General features: G+C 34.3%; 1 protein-coding gene across 1 annotated transcript; it reads left to right on the forward strand.

The window, feature by feature from the left end:
• Window positions 1-15,465: 15,465 nt before the first annotated feature.
• On the forward strand, window positions 15,466-16,413 carry LOC308638746 (olfactory receptor 8H1-like; the record flags this gene model as incomplete). Its single annotated transcript, XM_081276506.1, has 1 exon — window positions 15,466-16,413. One exon carries the CDS (start codon window positions 15,466-15,468, stop codon window positions 16,411-16,413), a length of 948 nt encoding a protein of 315 aa, XP_081132632.1.
• Between the last annotated feature and the right edge of the window lie 5,335 nt (window positions 16,414-21,748).

Below are 21,748 nucleotides of genomic sequence, written 5' to 3' on the forward strand. Positions count from 1 at the left end.
ACTGTAAACCAATGATTACTCCAATGCTTAGGAAAGCAGTGGCTTCAAACCATGCGACACAAACTCAATGAGAATGTAGAATGTAGAGTCTTAAAATGTGGGATGTGAATTATTCAATTTGTTCATGTGGACCACTGAGTCAGTGCCCTGGGAAGTCACTTCAGCAAATACATTTTACAAAGAGGTAAAGATGTACATATGTAAGCCTGCCATCTCACTGAAAGACGTTAAAAAAAAAAAGACTAAATTGACCTTAATATGGTTACACCTTCTGTTTTCTTGAGTATTTGTAAGAGTAGAAAAGTGAAAGATTAAGCCATATGAACCTGAGAGTTATTAGGAATCCAAAATAGGATCTCATCAACCATTACCCAAGAGTAGATGAAATAGTATAGAACTTTTAAAAAAATAAAAGATGAAATAAAGGTTGAAAATATTTCCTTGCATTCACCAATGTAGATAACATAAATTAGCAAGTAAATCAGAGCAAAGTCTCAATCTTGTGGAGTCATTTGGTCATAAGAGATGAAAGTTTTATCATTTATCTGTGAGACACAATTTTTAATGACAGTATGTGTGTGTATACATATGTATGTTTTATTTTTGTTTTGTTCTATTTATTTATTTATTTTAATTTGCTTTGTTTTCTTATCTGTTTACATTCTGAGGTATGATTCTTGCAAACTAAACTTTGCAATGTAATATATTGCATTATAAACTGTTAGAAGCAACAACTTAGAAACATTCTGCTGCAATATTTTTGGTATGCATAAGTCTACTTCAGGAATCAGTTCCTCTTTTAATGCTACATAAATCTATTTCCCCTAATTGTAGTTTCTGATTAAGATTAGTTGTTACAGAGATTTTCTATCATGATCATTTGGAAATATTTGATGGATGACATTTTACTTTTTAAAATTTTGCTACCTGGATATTTATTCATGTACTCAAAATAGAAAGATTAATTTTTTTATGTATATGAAACTCATAGCTTTGATACCTTATTATATATTCCTGATTTTAATGTATTTAATTTATTTTTAATCATATAGAATGTGTAATTATTCCATAAATAGTTGCAAATATCAGTATTTATATATTGAAATTGAATAAGTTATGTATCTAATAACCTTGTTTATCTAATTTTTCATTAATAAGCTTTGCATCTAATTATTCTGTTTCATGTTATTGATAATTTATTGCCAGTACACATCAGGGAGGCAATAACATTCTAGACTATTTTTTAACTCATCCAACGAGACAGCAGTCTATTTTATTTTCCCAAAGTTATGCTGAAATATTCATTATACTTTGATTCAACATGATCTTCACCTGAGCCCCTGGCACACATCAACCATTCTCTCCTCCAGTCCCCTTCTCTGCTCCTCCTCTCTCTGCTTGCTCCACAGAGCATCTCTTTCCAGAGGATGTCTCACCTCTTCTTCAGTCTTTCTTCTTCACCCCAACATGGTCTGGCTGCTGTGGTCTCTCCTCTATCAAATGACTAAGATCAGCAGTCTTTGGGACTAGTCCGGCCCCCAGCAGTAACATGGGGTGTGAAATTTGTGAGATATCCTCTTTTCTTAATAAGCTGGGGCGGGGGTAAGGAACTTCTCACCTTTAAAATATTTGTGATGTGTCCTTAGTTTCTGCCCCTTCTGTTGGGTGCGAGATGCCCTTGTATTGTTTGTGCTCACTACTTGTCTTCTTGGAGTTTGTGTTCTATTTCACCACCTTTAAAATAAATTTACTATCATTTTTGTAAATGTTATCTTACATTGGGAAACATTTCAGGAATTGTGGGAGAAACAAACTAGACAATGAAAATAAAAATCAACAATAAAATCAATTTCAGGAATTTGATTCTGATATATAGATTCAGAAATCTTTTTATACCTGTGTACAAATACTAAAGGTCTATTAAAATGAATTCCAGATTAATACTACTTAATAGGGGAAAATTTTGTAGAATAAATGAAGATTTTGCTCAGGACATTTGTCTCAGAATATGGGGACAAGGAGAATGTGGGCAGGACTATCTAAAAATAGCTAAAGAAAGCAGCTAAAGTAAAAAAAAAGTTAACTTCAAAATTGAAAATGCTGTAAATCTCTTAGTATTATGAGATGTAAATATCTCTAAACGTATAATGAAATGTAATTACCCTAGTGAAAAAAAATTGTATTTATTTTTGTAACAAATTTCCCTGAAAAGCCTAAAGTGATTATTGATTCAAAATACAAACCACTGAAATACCCCTGAAAATTATTTTTAGAGAAAGCTCAAAGTCTCCAAGTACTGCTTCCTCTTTTTTCTTATTTTAAAGAGTATTTACCACTATCAGATAATTCATATAGTTTCTCCCTTAGTCTTTTTCATCACTATCAAAGAATGACCCTCTCGCTACACAATCTTCCTTGTTGGTCTTCAAATGACACAACCATCTTCTGCACAGGCCTTTGCCCTGATTTCCTCCCATCTGTAACATTTTCTGACAATGTGCATGTGTGTACATGATTTCTCACTTTTTTTTTCAAATCTCACTCCCAAACCCCCATCTTCTAGGCTGTTTCACATGTTACTTCTTTATTTCTTTATAATACATTTCATCGTCTTATATGTTTTATCCCTTATTTGTGTAATTTTTGTTTCCTCCTACTGAGGATTTAGAATCTATGAGTAACATAATTGATAACACCACAGGTCCATATCAGCATTTGAATCATTCTTTCCAAGAATCTATGTGCTATTTATAACAGGTGATTACAAGTAATCCATACATTTCAATAAATTTGCAAAGACTAATTTAGAGAGGTCATATATTCTGACCAGACAGAAACAGAATTTTAAATTAATCTTTTAAAAATACCAAAATAGATTCCAAGCAAAATATTTAAAAATTTTAAATCACAATTTTATATTATTCTTAGTCAAATTTAAAATTTAAAATTCATCTTTAGAATCTCTATATAACATACTAGAATAAAAATAATCCAGATCAGGACATACAAGTCAAAAGAAAAATGGCACTCAGATCATTGGCAGTTATTAAATTCTATCATTATTAAACAGATTAAAAGTAAGGTAAATAATTACTACTAGAGGCTAGAGAAAGAATACTGAATTCAACATAGCAGAGAAAATAGAGTAATAACATTCAAATAAACATTAATTAGAAATGTGAATAAATGAACATTGTTTCTCAAAAAAGGGGGAGAGTTAAAGGAAAAATAGTATCAATGTACTCATGGTAGATAAATTATAAAATTATAAGGTGACAGATATTCTAATTACCCTGAGTTGGTCACTAGTCATCTTTTGCATAAACTAAAACATCATACTCTATTTCATAAATATTTACAAATATTATGTGTCATTCAGAAAACCAAATAAAATGAAGAAAAAAAAGGTCATTCTCTATTGATCCAAAGATGAAAGAAAAAAATTGAAAAAAAATAATAAGAATAATTTAGGGGGAACTAGGTGGAAAGGAAAAAATGGGGGGAGAGAAAAAAGATATATGTGCTTTAAAATGGGATGAGCTAGGAATTAAATGATACCATTGTTTAAAAGGCAAGAGATTTAAAAATCTCTCTCAGACTTCTGCTACACACAACTGATACAGGAGTCACCCACCCATCACAAAGAGCTCTAAACCTGACCCAAATGAGTTTCAGTGTTAAGAAAACCTTACACAAGAAAATCATGCTCAGGGAGATTTTCGATCACTGTGCCTACTGGCATCGACACAGAAAACCACCCTTTGTCTCTAATCTGTCACATAATTTGAAATGGGCTTTTAAATCTATAAATTAGCCTGTCTCAGAATCAGCTAAAATTTTGATGAATATAGCTGCCCTTCCAAAAGTTCTTTAAAGAGTCAATAGATAAAAAATATACTCTTTTTTTATTATTTTATTGTTGGTTGTTCAAAACATTACAAAGTTCTTAATATACCATATTTCACTGATTGATTCAAGTGGGTTATGAACTCCCATTTTTACCCCGTATACAGATTGCTGTGTCACATCAGTTACACTTCCATTGACTTACGAATTGCCTTTCTAGTGACTGATGTATTCTGCTGTCTATCCCATTCTCCACTATCCCCCCTCCCCTCCCCTCCCTTCCCCTCCCCTTCTCTCTCTCCACCCCCTCTACTATAAATCGTTTCTTCCACTTATATAATTTTTCTCCTACTCCTCCTTTCCTCTTATATGTAATTGTGTATAACCCTGAGGCTCACCTTCCAATTCCATGCAATTTCCCTTACAAGAGCATGCTACAGGGACACTGCTACATCCATGTTCATAGCAGCACAATTCATGATAGCAAGATTGTGGAACCAACCTAGAAGCCCTTCAATAGATGAATGGATTAAAAAAATATAGCATTTATACACAATGGAGTATTACTCTGCATTAAGAAATGACAAAATCATAGAATTTGGAGGGAAATGGATGGCATTAGAGCAGATTATGCTAAGCGAAGCTAGCCAATTCTTAAAAAACAAATGCCAAATGTCTTCTTTGATATAAGGGGAGTAACCAAGGACAGGGTAGAGACGAAGAGCTGGAGAAGAAGATTAACATTAAATAGGGATGATAGGCGGGAGGGAAAGGGAGAGTTAAGGCAAAAATATACTCTTTATCCATATAAAATATCATCTGAATTTCTGGGGTACAAACACCCTTTCCAAAAAGTTACTTTTTGCCACATTTTTTAGTTAGTGCATTGTAATTGTACTTGATGATTGCATTCAGCTTTACATATTCATACATTCACACAATATAACAATATAATTTGGCCAATATTACTCCCCAGCACTTCTCCCTCCCTCCTCTCTTCCCATACCATGTCCCCCTTCCTCTGTTCTACTGATCTCTCTTTGATTTTCATGCATGTGATCACCCCTCCCAACTTTCTTTTCCTTTTTTTTCCTCTCCAGCTCCTACATATATAAACAACAACAACAACAACAACAAAATATGACCCTTGACAATCCCAGTTTGGCTTATTCCATTTAACATATTGGTCTCAATTTCCATCCATTTTCCTGAAATTTCATTTTTCTTTATGGCTGAATAAAATTCCACTCTTTCTATATACCACATTTTCTTTATGCATTTATTTGCTGATATACACCAAAACTGGTTCTATAGTTTGGCAATTGTAAATTGTGCTGTGTTAAACATTGGTATTCATGTATTGCTGTAGTAAGATGTCTTTAATTCTTTAGGATGAATATGAAGAAATGGTATAGATGGGTCATATAGTGTTTCCATGCCTACTATTTTGAGAAACCTCCATTGTGATTTCGGTATGGTTGTACTAACTTATGTCCCACCAATAGGGAAAACATATTTCTCTTTCTCCACATTTTCTCCTTTATTTATTATAATTTGTATTCTTTTTTTATTTATTTTTTATTGGTTGTTCACAACATTACAAAGCTCTTGACATATCATATTTCATACATTAGATTGAAGTGGGTTATGAACCCCCAGTTTTACCCCAAATGCAGATTGCAGAATCACGTCGGTTACACATCCACAATTTTACATAATGCCCTATTAGTAATTGTTGTATTCAGCTACCTTTCCTGTGAGGGAAGGGGAGGGGGGATAGTATGGGATAGGAAAGGTAGCTGAATATAATTTGTATTCTTGAGGACTGCCATTATTACAGGTGTGAGATGAAATTTCAGTGTTACTTTGACTTGTATTTCCCTAATTGTTGATGATGTTGGTGATTTTTTTCATATATTTGTTGGCCATTTATATTTCTTATTTTGAGAAGACTCTAGTTAATTTTTCCATTTATTAATTGTTTTGTTTCTGGTGTTTTGAGTTCTTTATTCTAGATATTAATCATCTCTCAGACCAGTGTTTAGAGAAGATTTTCTCACATTCTCCAGGTTCTCTCTTAATATTCCTAATTGTTTCCTTTGCTGTGCAGAAGCATTGTAATTTGACTCCATCTCATTTATTAACTCTTGGCATTACTTCCTGAGGTTTAGGGGTCCTATGGAGAAAGTCATTGCCTATACCGATATACTGGAGATTTGACCTGATATTTTCTTCTAGGAGTTGCATAGTTCTTGGTATAATTTCTAGGTCTTTGATCCAGTTTGAGTTGGGTTTTGTGCAGCACTATTTGTTAAACGGGCTGTCTTTTCTGTATTGATTATTTTTATTACATTTGTCAAGAATCAGATGACTACAGATGTTTGGGTTTACTTCTGTGCCTTATATTCTGTACCATTGATCAATGTGTCTCTTTTATGCCAGTAGCATTCATAAAAGAGCCCTTTAAAAAATTTGTTTATTTATTTATTCTAATTAGGTATATATGACAGCAGCATGCATTTGATTCATTGTACACAAATGAAGCACAACTTTTAATTACTCTGGTTGTGGGGAACCATTCTGACACGTGATTGGGTGACTCCCGTTAAGGGCCTGAGGCACTCTGGCTGTGTCGGAGTTATCCCGACCCTTTCCTGATGAGAGAGCCCATCCGTGTGGGGGTGTGCATAACCACTGACCCTGGAGACCCAATCACTGACCCTGACCTTGGAGTGCAGCCCCCCCTCAACCTTCATTGGATGGAATTCTCCCCTGAATCTCTTGTTTCCCCCAAATAAAAGGCTGATCCCCGGCGTGTTCGCTCTCTCTCTCTCCTGCTAGCCCAGAGTAATCCTCGCTGCCCTGCTGGGCGGCTGGAGGCAGGGAAAAGAGGCGAGCCGTCTTGGACCTAGCATTAAAATAAGGTACTGTCTGTGTGTTTTATTTTGATCTCTTCTAACTAACTGAATGCCAGAACCTCATTAATGAAACCACTGCGCAGGCCGCGTGGTAGAATTGGCGCCCAACGTGGGGCATTCTGAATTAGTTAGATTGAGTGGGAGCGCGCGCTAAAAAGATTAAGGGAAAAAATAAAAAGGAAGATAAGGAAAAGAAATAAAGAGAAAATAAAGGAAAGTAAGGAATAAAGAATAAAGAAAAGAAAGAGGTGACATTTGGGTCACAAAAGTAATAAAGAGGATAAGGAAAATAAGAAATAAGAGAAAGGAAAAAGTGACATTTGAGTCACAAAAGTACCGGGAGATATTGAAGGAAAGAGACGTTAATTTACTTAAAATGGGAAATTCTACTTTTTCGGATAAGGAAATGTATCTAACTATTTTAGACAGTATAATTAATCAGAAAGAAAAACAGATAAAGAAAACTCAATTATTGCAATTCTTAAAGATTGTAGGTGAATATTGTCCTTGGTTTTGTGACCAAGAGTCTCCAAATTTACTTACTTGGGAGAAATTAAAAAGAAAAAAAGTTTGTCTTTTTAAAAATATAGGCCAGAGTTCCCGACCCCCTGAAGACCTTATAAAAGCCATTCAAGGAGCTGTTAAGTCTATTCAAATGGAAAATCAGCCTGAGGCTAAGTTAATTACCTTTCCCTTGAGAACAAAAGCACTAGGGACCAAGGTTAGAAATGTGAACTTAGACTCGCAGCCCCATGCGGAGGATTCAAACAGCGCGGATCAGCCCGCTTTCTCGCTGCCGCCGGCATTTCCTCCTGGCGGGAGCCCGGGAATTCCAAGAACGGTCGCACAGTGTGACGTCATCGCGCCGGCCATGGGGGCCACCATCTTTAGATTTACCAGAGCAAAACAAACAGTTTCCATGCCGACCATGGGGGCCGCCATCTTTAATTTTACCGGAGCGGAACCACAGTTTCCGTACAAACCCCTAATGATTTTCAAGGCTTTTAAGAGAGATAATTCAGCCTATGGGATCATTACAGCCAGGACTTCCCTCCCCCACAGCCATTCCTTTAGATTATAGCTTGATGGTAATAGATTTAAAGGACTGTTTTTTCTCTATAAGGTTACATCCTGAAGATTGTGAAAAATTTGCTTTCACTGTCCCCACAATTAATTTTAAAGAACCTGTTAAAAGATATTGTTGGAAGGTCCTTCCTCAGGAAATGCATAATAATCCTACACTATGCCAAAAATATGTTGATCAGGCAATAGATCCCATTAGAAATAGCTTCCCTGATGCATACATTATTCATTTTATGGATGATATATTATTGGCCCATGCTAATCCAGAAATACTTTCAGAAATTTTTACTCAGTTAGAGGCTTCCCTTACAGCAATGGGTTTATGTCTAGCTCCTCAAAAAATTCAAAAGGTATCTCCTTTTCAATATCTAGGTCAGATAATTCAAGGGAGTACAATCCGTCCTCAAAATCTTCAGATAAGAGTTAAGGAGTTACATACCCTTAATGATTTTCAAAAACTATTAGGAGATATTAACTGGCTAAGACCATCCTTAAAGTTAACTACTTCTGAGTTAAGTCCTTTATTTCAGATATTACAAGGAAATCCTTCTCCAACCTCTCCACGTCAACTAACTTTGGAGGCCAAAGCAGCCTTAAGGAAAGTGGAAATTGCAATTAAAAATGCACAGCTCACTAGAATAGATCCTAAAGAAATACTGTATTTATTAATATTTCCAACTGAACATACCCCAACAGGAGCCATATGGCAAAAATTAGGAGTTATTGAATGGATTTACTTATCTCATTCCCCTCAAAAAACATTACTTCCTTTTCATGATTCTATAGTTCAATTAGTAATTAAGGGTAGAACTAGGATTTTACAATTAATTGGATCTGAGCCTGATATCATAATTATTCCATTTTCTGTTCAACAGACTAATTGGCTTTTTCAAACTTCTACTTCATGGCAGATAGCTTTTGCAGATTTCCCTGGCCAGATAGATAGCCATTATCCTCGTGATAAGATTGTACAATTTGCATCATTAACATCACTTATTTTTCCAAAGATTGTACTTTCCCATCCAATAGAGGGAGCTTTATCGGTGTTCACAGATGGTTCCAGCTCTGGTAAGGCAGGTTTCTTCAGCCGTGTTCACACAGAGGTAATACAAACTTCTTATACTTCAGCTCAAAGGGCAGAACTTCAAGCCCTGATTTTGGCCTTAAATTATTTTTCAAATGAGCCTATTAATATCTATTCTGACAGCTTATATGCAGTCAGAGTTACCAAAAATATTGAAACCTCAGTTATTGGGTTTACTTCATCACAGAAGTTATTTGAATTATTTCATAATTTACAAAAGACAGTGCTAATGAGGAAGTACCCATGTTTTATTACACACATCCATGCACATGCTAACCTCCCTGGACCTTTGGTTGCAGGTAATGATAATATTGATAAATTAGTAGCTTTTTGTCAACAGATGTCTTCATATGACTGTGCCCTAGCTTCCCATTCCTTACATCATCAAAATGCTTCTAGCTTACGTAAAAAATTCAGTATTACCAGAGAACAGGCTCGTCAGATTGTAAGCCAATGCCCTAAGTGTGTTATTTACACTCCATCTCTGCCATCAGGGGTAAATCCCCGTGGTTTAAAACCAAATCAAATATGGCAAATGGATGTAACTCATATTCCTCAATTTGGTAAGCAATGTTATGTGCATGTCATAGTGGACACTTATTCTAGATTTATTTTTGCCACAGCACGTACTAAGGAAAATACTCAACATGTAATTTCTCATTGCTTAGCAGCTTTTTCCGTTTTAGGGTGTCCTATGCAGATTAAAACAGATAATGCTCCAGCTTACGTAAGCTCTGCTTTTCAAAAATTTTGCCAAGAGTTTAAAATTAATCATAAAACAGGAATTCCTTATAACCCCCAAGGTCAAGCCATTGTAGAACGAGCTCATTTATCTATTAAACTTCAATTACAAAAATTAAAAAGGGGGATTAAGATAATAACTCCCCAAAATAGCCTTAATCATGCCTTATTTGTTTTAAATTTTTTAAACTGTGACACAGAAGGTCACACTGCTGCTGAGAGGCAAATGTCTCCCTCGGTGACAGGCCCTTTAGGCAGAGTTCTGTGGAAAGATTTACAGACTGGTCAGTGGAAGGGCCCAGATCCGGTAATATCATGGGGCCGAGGGCATGCTTGTATTTTTCCAGAAGGTGCTTTTCGTCCTATTTGGGTGCCTGAACGTGCCATCAGACATGGAGGAGCCACAACCCAGAAGGAGGAGATATCGGAAAAAGATGAAGAAAGACCAGATTGAACCAGCCGAGAAGCTGATTTCATGGAAAGATGTGAAGAAACTGACAACCCAGGCTTCCCAAATACTTCGACGCCTAGGAAAGAACAGGACCCCAGTCTTGATGGTAGCGACAGTAATTGCCCTACTGGGCTGTCAGGTAAAAGGGAATCAAGTAGACACTTATTGGACATATTTCCCAGATCCACCCCTGGTACACCCAGCTGTGTGGACTGGAGAATCTATTCCAGTATTTACTAATGACTCATTCATGATGGGAGGATTTACAGATACTCATATTACTCCCAATCATGTGACTAGATTTAATTATTCTGGCTACAGTGCCCAATTGCCTTTATGTTGGTCACATGATAAACATGCTGGCTGTCTAAAAGTATCATTTGAAGAAAAGACAGCGATTGGTAAACCTAGACTGACAAATAATTCTATTTATGGAGACTTAAAACCTAATACTAGATCAGTAATTAAGATGGGACTTTCCCATAACAAGCCAGTCATTTCTGCAAAACCTCCACCGGTACCCCACTGTCCAAATAGTTCTATAATTGAAATTGGCACCTTTCCTAAATGGATGGATTGTGTAAATACCTTTCCTGTACAACATAAGGTGTCTAAAGCTAGTGGGTATATTTTAGACTGGTCTCCAAAAATTGATAAGAGACAATTACGAAGAAATTCTGCTATGACACCTGCAGGATTTGTTAGTAATATTTTGACTTATAGTGAAGGAGGCATTCAAAGAGATATTTGGCGTTTAATTGCTGCCTCAGAATATTTACATTTTTCAGATAAACCTTTACCAAAATTTGTCGGCAAGAACTGTAAAGAGGGATCTTGCTATGGCCTAAGAGCCTGTGTCCAATCTCCTTATGTTTTAATTATTGGAAATGTAAAAGTTAGATGGATAGATGATAGATATTTTGTTACTTGTAATAAGTGCAACCTAACCAATTGTATTTCTAGGTATAATGGAGGAAAAGGAGTGCTGATACTTCATCAGCCCTCTTTTGTTTTATTACCTGCTAATATTTCAGAGCCATGGTATGCTGATACTGGTTTACAAGTTTTACAGCAGATTCATGCCCAGCTAACAAGACCTAAACGTGCTATTGGAGTCATAATTGTTGGTGTCTTAGCACTGGTCTCATTTATTGCCTCAACCGTCTCTGCATCTCTGACATTGTCTCAGAATATTCAGCATGCAAAATTTCTTAATAATTTAGCTCAAAATACTTCCAAGGCTCTGCGTAATCAAGTAAATATTGATGAAAGGATTGAAACTAAATTAAACGCCTTAGAGGCGACTGTTATTAACATTGGTAATGAACTTTCAGCCTTAAAATTTAAGGAAAGGCTTAAATGCCATGCTAATTATAAGTATGTATGTGTTACAGCTGCCAAGTACAATGCTTCTCTCTGGGATTGGGAGAAAGTTAAAAACCATTTATTAGGTATTTGGCAAAATAGTAATAATAGCTTGGATATTCTGGAACTTCATCACCATATCCAAGACATTCAAAATAATAGAGCTGATTTTTCAGATCCTTCTTCTTTGGCTAACCAAATATTGAAGGAATTAAATGGATTCAACCCTGGAAATATTCTTAAGCACTCCGCTTGGTACCTTATTGGATTATTCTCTTTGCTGTTAATTCTCTTTTGTATTGTAACTATAGGATGGCGAGTCTTCCAATCAAGAATCCGGGGACTCCAGAGAGTGAACCGCCGCCTCATTGTTAAGAATAGAAAGGGGGAATATGTGGGGAGCCATTCTGACACGTGATTGGGTTACTCCCGTTAAGGGCCTGAGGCACTCTGGCTGTGTCGGAGTTATCCCGACCCTTTCCTGATGAGAGAGCCCATCCGTGTGGGGGTGTGCGTAACCACTGACCCTGGAGACCCAATCACTGACCCTGACCTTGGAGTGCAGCCCCCCCTCAACCTTCATTGGATGGAATTCTCCCCTGAATCTCTTGTTTCCCCCAAATAAAAGGCTGATCCCCGGCGTGTTCGCTCTCTCTCTCTCCTGCTAGCCCAGAGTAATCCTCGCTGCCCTGCTGGGCGGCTGGAGGCAGGGAAAAGAGGCGAGCCGTCTTGGACCTAGCATTAAAATAAGGTACTGTCTGTGTGTTTTATTTTGATCTCTTCTAACTAACTGAATGCCAGAACCTCATTAATGAAACCACTGCGCAGGCCGCGTGGTAGATCTGGTTTTACACTATGTAGCATTGCACCAAATGTGCAGTTATACATGTACCTAGAGTAGTGATGTCCATCTCATTCCACCACTTAGAGAGCAATTTTTATATCTATATGAAAATCAAGTTTTTCTTGACTCAATGCAAGATTTATGAAAACCTTTTACACAGATTTTCACTGTATACCTTTTTTATATTCTCCCTTTGCTTCCTCATCTTGGACAAATATTCCTCCATGAAATATTTCAGCTTTTCTAATATTTTAATTTCATTTTATTCTTCCTTAAAAAAATCATTTGACCTGAATATTTACAGAGTTAATGAGCTTTTGAGCAATAAATTAATTACTAAATATTTACTACACTCAGGGCTAATCTTGTGTTTTTGCTTCCATTTTTCCTTTATAAAATATATTTAAAAGTCAACTACACTAAGATAGTAAAACATATTTCACAAGTTTTACATGTGGATGTAGGAGGTGCCACTGTCAAAACAGATTAAAGAGCCTGCACCATTTCTGTGGTGTCAGATGCGTACCTATGTTACTGAACTGGGGCCTTCCAGAAAACCGAGGCATCATGAACCCTAATTCTTGCAATCAATTCAGAAACATTTCAGTTCAGATGTGTCAGTCAGAGCAACAGAAACAAGTTTATTGAAGGGACAGGAAAAAAGAAAAGGGACACTATCAAGGGAGAGAGTGGGTCCTCTCAAAAAGAAGGGGGACAATGTGCTTCTCCTGCATGCCAGTTTTACTGAGGATCCCTTAGAAGTTTTCAGAGAGTCCTGCCCAGCTCCACCCCTTTTGACTGATAGCAAGATGACAGGCTTTCAAGTAGCTATTGCCATTTCAAACCTAGGTCCCCTTGTCCATTGCTGACTACTTCTAATTGGATTCTTAATCATTTTTTACAGGTTTTATGGTTAGGAGAAATTATCCTTATATTCCAGGATCTGGTTTGTAAAAAGGGTCATAAAATCTCTCCCTTCAAAGTAAGTTAGGTTCCTTTTATCAATGTTATTTCCTTCCTGCATTTCCTTGCAGATAACAGGTAGTTTTTTGAGGAATATGAAATTTCCTGTCCCTTTAGGCCAGACAGTGCTGCAGGCAAATTGATTTTTTGCACAGAAAATATTTGGTGGTCAGCATGGTGGGCCCATTTTATACAATTATTCTCTTAACCTCACATTCACACCATTCTCATCTTTATGAATTATGGGCATGCATACCATATGAATTTGTGGGGTTTGTGAAAGGTTAACACATGAAAGTGATGGTATATTGTAAAATTAAAGTTGTACAATGGAATAATATTTACATAATAATATTATATTATTATATATTATATATTTATATCACATAATTTATATTATATATTTATATATTTTATATAATTTATATAACAATAATTATACAATGGTAAAATCATTATGTGAGTATATAAGTACACATACAAATAAGTAGTATGTCACAAAAATTATTTTAAGAATTGCAATAATTTAACAGAATAATAATGGTTTTGAATTGCTTTAATTGTTTTTTTATATTAGATTGTATATTCTTTTTAGTAATGAACTTGTTAAATCCTATGATTGAATCACTATTTTAGATTTAATAGATTTCTAATCAAAAAGTTATAATTTCATCCTTAATAATGTCAATCATAAGATAACTAAGCATTTGTCTAGAAATATATTATACTCTTCTCTAGTCAAAAATTTCCTGATTTGATGCCTATATAATGTAAATATTATGCATTGTAAGTTTGCACATTATGCATTAATTTTAAAATAAATATTATTTTTTTTAAAAAATTAGAGCATCACAAAATAGCACAAAATAATCATGTTCTCTACTTTCTCCCTCGGGGGATTTCTAAAGCAAAATGTGTGCTTACTTAATCCTTGCATCTTGTTGATGGAAACATGCCAGGTGATTTTCATTGGAAAGGGATCCCCGAGGATGACCAAATGTTTCATTATGCTCCATGCCCTTTATATGGGGCACCCTGTAATAATGAGATTGAGAGGCAAGGTGTCCACTGCTCTGTTTACTTTAATGGTACATCTGTGGTGTCAATTTATAGGGTGATTTATCTTATCTCAGAATAATAAAAATAATGAAAGCACAAAAATGTAAAAAGAACTTAAAAGAAAAACAAATAGGAGTTCACCAAAATTTTCAGCTCATATGGTTTATAAATTTTGCTTCTGTGAAAAATTCGAAGTTAACAAATTCCTAAACACATAATATTGGAGGAAGTTTTTTCTAGCTTTGGCTCATGGTAAGTATTCTATTTAAAACCTTATGGTGTTAAATTATGTTAAATAAAATGGAGACATTTTCTACCTTGTCCTAAGAAATGTCATGATTTATGGAAGCAGAGATATAGAGTTAATGGAATCAGAGTCTACAACTAATGTACATATTTTGAAATTATAATTTTGGAAGAAATTTTCTTTTCAATTGTCAAGTTAGGCAAGTTAGGAACATATCATATCCTCTGGATATTAATACTTGTGTGTACTCTCTAATTCTAATGTCCTTTGCTAAGGTCCCCTAGAAGTGAAATGTATTTGTAATTACTGTTAAATGATATGGGGATATTGAGGACAGCAAGTGAAACTTTAAAACAGGGTTATATTGTTGTTTATGACATAACCTTGCTCTGGTTGGTTCAAACTAATTACAAAAGGGAATGTGGTATTATGAGCACACTTTCTAGAATTGAAGTGTTTTGGTAGAATCACAGAGTCAGCATTTAATTGCTTTGACTTCAGGTGAATTATACATTTTCTGTGCCTTTTTCTCATCAATATGTAGATAGTAGTAGTACATATGGTAAGACATTTCAGGTGAACTAAATATATTAATAAAAAAGAGCATTCAGAAAAATAGTTGGATGATTCTACAACAGTAGAATTCTACCTTTAATTATTATACCATATCCAAATGTCAATTGATGTCTCTATCTCTATTTGCCAATCAAATTTTTTCTAGTCCTAAGTTGTAAACTTTTATCAATTCCTAGAAACACTAAATTAATAATAAAAATATTGGGTCATTCCTATAGACAAAACCATTTTGAAAACTTTTCTGCTAAGTCTCGACTTTGATTTTTCCATAGTGCAGAGGTAGACACTATGAGCAGATGGAATAACACAAATGTGCCTGACTTCATCCTCATGGGACTGACAGATTCTGGAGAGATCCGTGTAGTCCTCTTCATGCTATTTCTCCTGATCTACCTGATTACTGTGCTGGGGAATGTAGGCATGATATTGCTCATTTGCCTGGATCACCAGCTTCACACTCCCATGTATTTTTTCCTCACTCAGTTGTCATTCCTTGACCTCAGTTACTCCACTGTCATCACACCTAAAACCTTAGAGAACTTACTGACCTCCACCAAGAATATCTCATTCATGGGCTGCTTTGCTCAGATGTACTTCTTTGTCTTCTTGGGTGCTGCTGAATGTTTCCTTCTCTCCTCAATGGCCTATGATCGCTATGTAGCTATCTGCCGTCCTCTACACTACCCCATCATTATGTCCACAAGACTCTGCTGTGCCCTGCTTTTTGGGTCCTATTTGATTGGCTTTATGGATTCCTCTGTCAATTTGCTTTGCATGAGCAGATTGCATTTCTGTGACTCCAATGTAATCCATCACTTTTTCTGTGACACATCCCCAGTTTTATCCCTGTCCTGCACGGATATATATGATACTCAAATCATGATATTTATTTTTGCGGGTTGCACACTAATGGTGTCCCTTATTACAATATCTGTGTCCTATGTGTCCATTCTCTATACTATTCTGAAAATTAATTCCACTTCAGGAAAGCAGAAAGCCTTCTCTACCTGTGCCTCCCATCTCCTGGGAGTCACCATCTTTTATGGTACTATGATTTTTACTTATTTAAAACCAAATAAGTCCTATTCCTTGGGAAAGGATCAAGTGGCTTCTGTTTTTTATACTATTGTGATTCCCATGCTGAATCCACTAATCTATAGTCTTAGAAACAAAGAAGTGAAAAATGCTCTTATTAGAATCATTCAGAAGAGACAGGGCTCCAGGCAATTAAAGTGATGCTAAGGATTTTAATTCATCTTTATTTTTTTAAAATTTTTTTTTCTATTGGGTATTTCCTTGATCTCTTGCTAAAAACAATTGAATCTATTATTTGTTATTTCTCTGGAACTGCCCTTTACTTAACCAAACAAGATCTTTGACATTTCTAGAAATATGTTTTGAGAAATCCACATCATAATTGGAAATCATTGAATGTGTGTTAAATCTATTATCTAAATATCCGAGTTTTTAAAGGCACCTGGAGTGAAAAATAAGAAAATATGAATGTCAATCTAAAAACTATATCATAAAATATTCTCTGAATACTCCCATTTCAAATAATTTTATAAGAAAAAGAGCTATGATTTTGGCACAAAGATAAGGCCTTTAAAGTCACTCTATTCATAACAATAATAAGAAATACAACATGTGGTTAATAGCATTTCTTTTGGAATCAACAATTTAAGGATTTAGATTTTGCATCTGATAGTTTTCTCACTGTACAACCCTTAAAAAGTCAATGACAGTTAAATGGTCAGTTCACCCAAATTCACAAGTTAAATAATGATTCCATGTGCATCTGAGGACAGATGTAAACCATTTAAAGCAATAATGATAAATGTTGACCATTAATAGTAGACTTACATTTACATAATATTTTTAATGCATGATGCCGTATTTGGATAATTTTTACTTTTTATTTCATAAATTAGTTTTGGTTGACCAGGCTTAGTGGAATACACCTGTAATTCCAGCGGCTTTGGAGGCTGAGACAGGAGGATCACCAGTTCAATGCCAACCTCAGCAAAATGAGGCACTAAACAACTCAGTAAACCCTATGTCTAAATAAAATACAAAATTGGGCTGGGGATGTAGCTCAGTCGTTGAGTGTCTCTGAATTCTATTCCTGGTTAAAAAAAAATTACTTCTGGTTAAATTAATTGAAAAACACTCAAATAGCTAAAAGGAAAAACTATCACTATTCCTAATTTTGAATTTAGAATAAAGTAACATATTAAAGTAGAAATTAAATCATGGGAAATATATATGCTAATGTTGAAGACAACTTAGTAGTAGTAAAAGATGTTAAGAGAAATAGAAACACTGTAGCAATTATTGACATATTTGTGACTTCCTTCTAGATTAGTAACTTAATTTATGTCTATATATTGCATATATAATGGGCATTTTTGTCATTTCCTATGTACTTCTTTACAGCTGTATTCTCTTGAATGCTTAATATTCAAACGTATTTTTGTCTTTGAAATCTTTTGGTTAAATGGGTACAGGATCAAAACTAGTCATCCACTGTTGTATTTAAAAATCTGTGAGTAATTATATCTCTTGTGTGTGTACCTTCTGAACATTTAAGAAAGTTCTTCTCTGTAACATATCCAGTAGGCTACTTCATTTATTTGCTCCAGGTTCCTTTAATAATGTTATTTAAAAATAAATTTTTGAAGTAAATTTTGATTAATTTTCTACATATTTAATAAAGAAAAATTATAATGCAAATAATTGACAATGAATGTATACTTTGTGGTATTCCATAAACTTTAGTCAGTTAGAAAACTAAAATCTCCTTTACTTAAAAATTTTTATTGCATATTCTGAAATTGTAATGTTAATTTTCTTTCTGTTCTTTAAATGTTGTTTTAGAAGGAATAGTTCCCCATCAAAAGTTTGAGACCAGGAGATTCCCAAGTTCCAGCTCAACCTCAGAAACTTAGCAAAATCCTGTCTCAAAATAAAAAAATAAAAAGGGCTAGAATGTAACTAAATGGCAAAATACCCTGGATTCATTCTCCAGTACAAGAAAAAGTATAATTTCCTTTTCTATTTATGTAATTATTTTTTAAAATTGTATAATTACTACTGAGATTATTTATGCCAAAAAATGATTATATAAGTTATTTTTCAAAATTTTACAGTGTTTTTGGTACAATTATCTTTGATAACTTTTCCCAAGTGCTTTTTGTGTGTTTAAAGTGAAATCTATTTTGAGTTAATTAATTAAACAATCTTCCCCTGATTCAAAGCTGCCAAAAATGTATTGAAATCAATTAAACTTTATTATGTTTCTGTAGATTTTTAATCTATTTCAAATTTTTCCTTATCCTACATCAATGATATAAAAATTAATTTGATTTAGGTTTTCTTTGACATTTGTGATGTGCATAATTTGTTTGTAGGTATTTCTAGTTGGTTTTGTTTTCTATTAGAAGTAAGAATTTATTAAACATTTATTGTTTAAAAATGCTGTTTGTTTTCCTTTCTTACCCTCTATATTCCTTATTTCAATCCATTTATTTATGGGTTCTTTTCACCTTTGTGGTTATTTTTATGAGATCTTGTTTCACATTGCTTTCATTTGCATTTATTTCGATGATTTAGAAATCTTTCGCTACATTTTGTGCTGATACAGATGGTCAACAGAATCTCCACATTAGAAGACAACAGTAAGTTGAGGAAATTTTGAAGTTTAATTAAATTAAGGCTGCATTTTCTCTTTATACTATGGATTAAAATGTATTTATATGATTTTTAAAAAATTTTCAATATAATCTATAGGTAATATGAAAGATTCAACTGTTTGCATTTACTCTATAAATTCATTAATATAGCATTGCATATACAAGAACAATTTATCAGATGATGGGAGCATGCTGGGGCCTGAAAATGTATTAGGACACAGGCTTTCTAGTTTAATAAAGGAATTCAGAAACAGAGTGGATCATCAAAGAGAAAAAGATCCTTGAGCCAGAAGGGGTGGCGCATGCATGTAATCTCAGTGGTTCAAGAGCCAGATGCAGGAAGGTCATGAGTTCAAAGACATTCTCAACAATTTAGTAAAGCCCTAAGTAATTTAGTAAGATCCTGTCTCTAAATATAAAACATGCTGAGGATGTGACTCAGTAGTTAGGAGGCCCTGGGTTCAATTCCTGGAACCACAATAAAAAAAATCATTGGGTATAAACTGTAGTTTGTCTGTGTATTAATCTTATACATCTTGTGTTGACTTGTTCAATAAGAATAGTTTGTGATGGCTAGTTTTTTTTTCTTTCACAAGGAAATTGGGACCATTACTTTCTCCGATTTTATTGCTCTATTACCCCCCAATTCTTCTTCTGTTCTACATGGTTAAAGAGAGTTCATCCAATGCTATCCATATTTCAGTCAGAGAGAAACATGAAATTTTTACCTGGAAATCTACTGCAAAAATTATTTTTCATATGAATGGTTTTCATTAACTAATCCGTACTGGTGAGATTTTTACACTGAAAAAGTTATTGCAAACTGATCTCTTGAATGGTTTTTATGAAACAATTTAATTGCTCATATATATATGTGTGTGTATATATATGTATGTGTGTGTATATATATATATATATATATATATATATATATATATATATATATATATATACATATAAATAGAGAGAGAGAGAGGGAGGGAGAGAGAGAGAGAGAGAGAAAGGGGTGGGGAGACCTACTCAGATTACCTATTCTGATGTGACTTTAAAAAAAACTGTACTTTTTCAAATTATCAAATTTATTAGCATGAGATTGTTTATAATATCTCTTACTCTGCTCTTAATATTTATGGACATCATAGTGGCATCTCATTTCATTCATGATGTTGATAATGTTTTGTTTTGTTTCTTCTCTATGGTGACCATTGTTTATAAGGACAAGTTTAATATATTCTACCAAAAATGAAATGCATAAATTTAATTTTACTCTTTTATTTTATGCTATTTTTTCATAAATTTTACTTGTATGAATAATTTGAAGCTAAAATACAACACTATAGTATTGATTTAGTCTTTTATTTGTTAAAACAAAATTAAAATGTCCATTATTTGTTATATAATTTTTTTTTCATATTTTTGGTGTTTCTGTCTTTGCATAGATACACATGTCCTTCAGCTCTCAAAATGACTGCTTGGAAAATAATTAAAGTATGAATCTGTTATAGTTATAAATTATTATTAGTTACAAATTATTCAGCCTAAATTTCATTCACATTTATCCTTTCCAGGTCCCTCAATCTTTTTGAATCAATGCTTTGATGCATTTCTTGTCTTCAGAAAAGTATAGACTACAATGCCTTCTTATATTTATGCTGCTTTGTTCTTTGTGTCTATATTATACTCCTTGGAATTCAGATTATTTGGATCAATGCAAATTCAGCACTGGTATAGATTACAGAAAATTAAGGTTTTTTTTTTTTTTTTTTTTTTTTGTGTGTGTGTGTGGGGTAGGTACTGGGGATTGAACTCAGGGGCACTTGACCACTGAGCTACAACCCCAGACCTATTTTGTATATTATTTAGAGACAGGGTCACATTGAATTGCTTAGCTCCTCAATTTGCTGAGGCTTGCTTTGAACTCCTGATCCTCCTGTCTCATCCTCTGGAGCTGTTGGGATTACAGGCATGTGCTACCAGCCTGGATGATATATATATATTTAATATATATATTTAATATATTGAATTTTAAAATGAGCATAGGAGAAAGTTGCTATAGGGGTTTCTACATACTATATGGGAATAGGTTCTATATACATTTAAATTCTGTCCATTGCCATGACTTTAAATATTGCTTATTTGGATAACTCCCCACTCACCAGGGCAATATCAATTTCTGAAACTTGAAAATGCAAAGGAATTTCTAAATCAGTCCAGACATGACTGATCTCACCCACTCTGCTCTTACCTTGCTTCCTGGCTTCTTTGTTTCTTCCTATCTTCTTCCCTTTCTCTGTCTTCCTTTCCTTTTTCTATCTTTATCTTTGAATCAATCAAACTCACAACTTGTAAACTCCATGAACTTCAATGAATGAAATAACTCATCAAATCCAAAGGAAACCACTTCTATAGAACTTTTAAATACACTCATTTTTCTCTCATTTTGTCACTGATTTACTAAATAACTTCAATACTTCCTAAAATATTATCTCAAAAATATATGATGAGCCGGGTGTGATGGTTCATGTCTCTAATCCCAACAGCTCAGGAGGCTGGGGCAAGAGAATTGTGAGTTCGAAGCCAGCCTCGGCAACTTAGTGAGGCACTAAGCAACTCAGCTAGACCCTGTCTCTAAAAAAAGGTTGGAGATGTGGCTCAGTGGTCAAGTGACCCTGAATTCAATTTCCGGTATGTCCCCCAAAGAAAAGAATGATAATATTGGTGAAATAAAAACAAATGTAATTCTTTCATTCCATGTATAGTGAGTTTAAATGCAGAAACTGCATCCTTACAACTTAGATTTGAATTCTGCCATCACTCTTAAGCACTGTGTAGCATTGATCAAATTATTTAAGTGTTTCTTCATCTGTGATAAGAGGTAC

The sequence above is a fragment of the Spermophilus citellus genome, assembly GCF_964194105.1.
Source record: "Spermophilus citellus genome assembly, chromosome: 2".
Taxonomy (NCBI): Eukaryota; Metazoa; Chordata; class Mammalia; order Rodentia; family Sciuridae; genus Spermophilus; species Spermophilus citellus.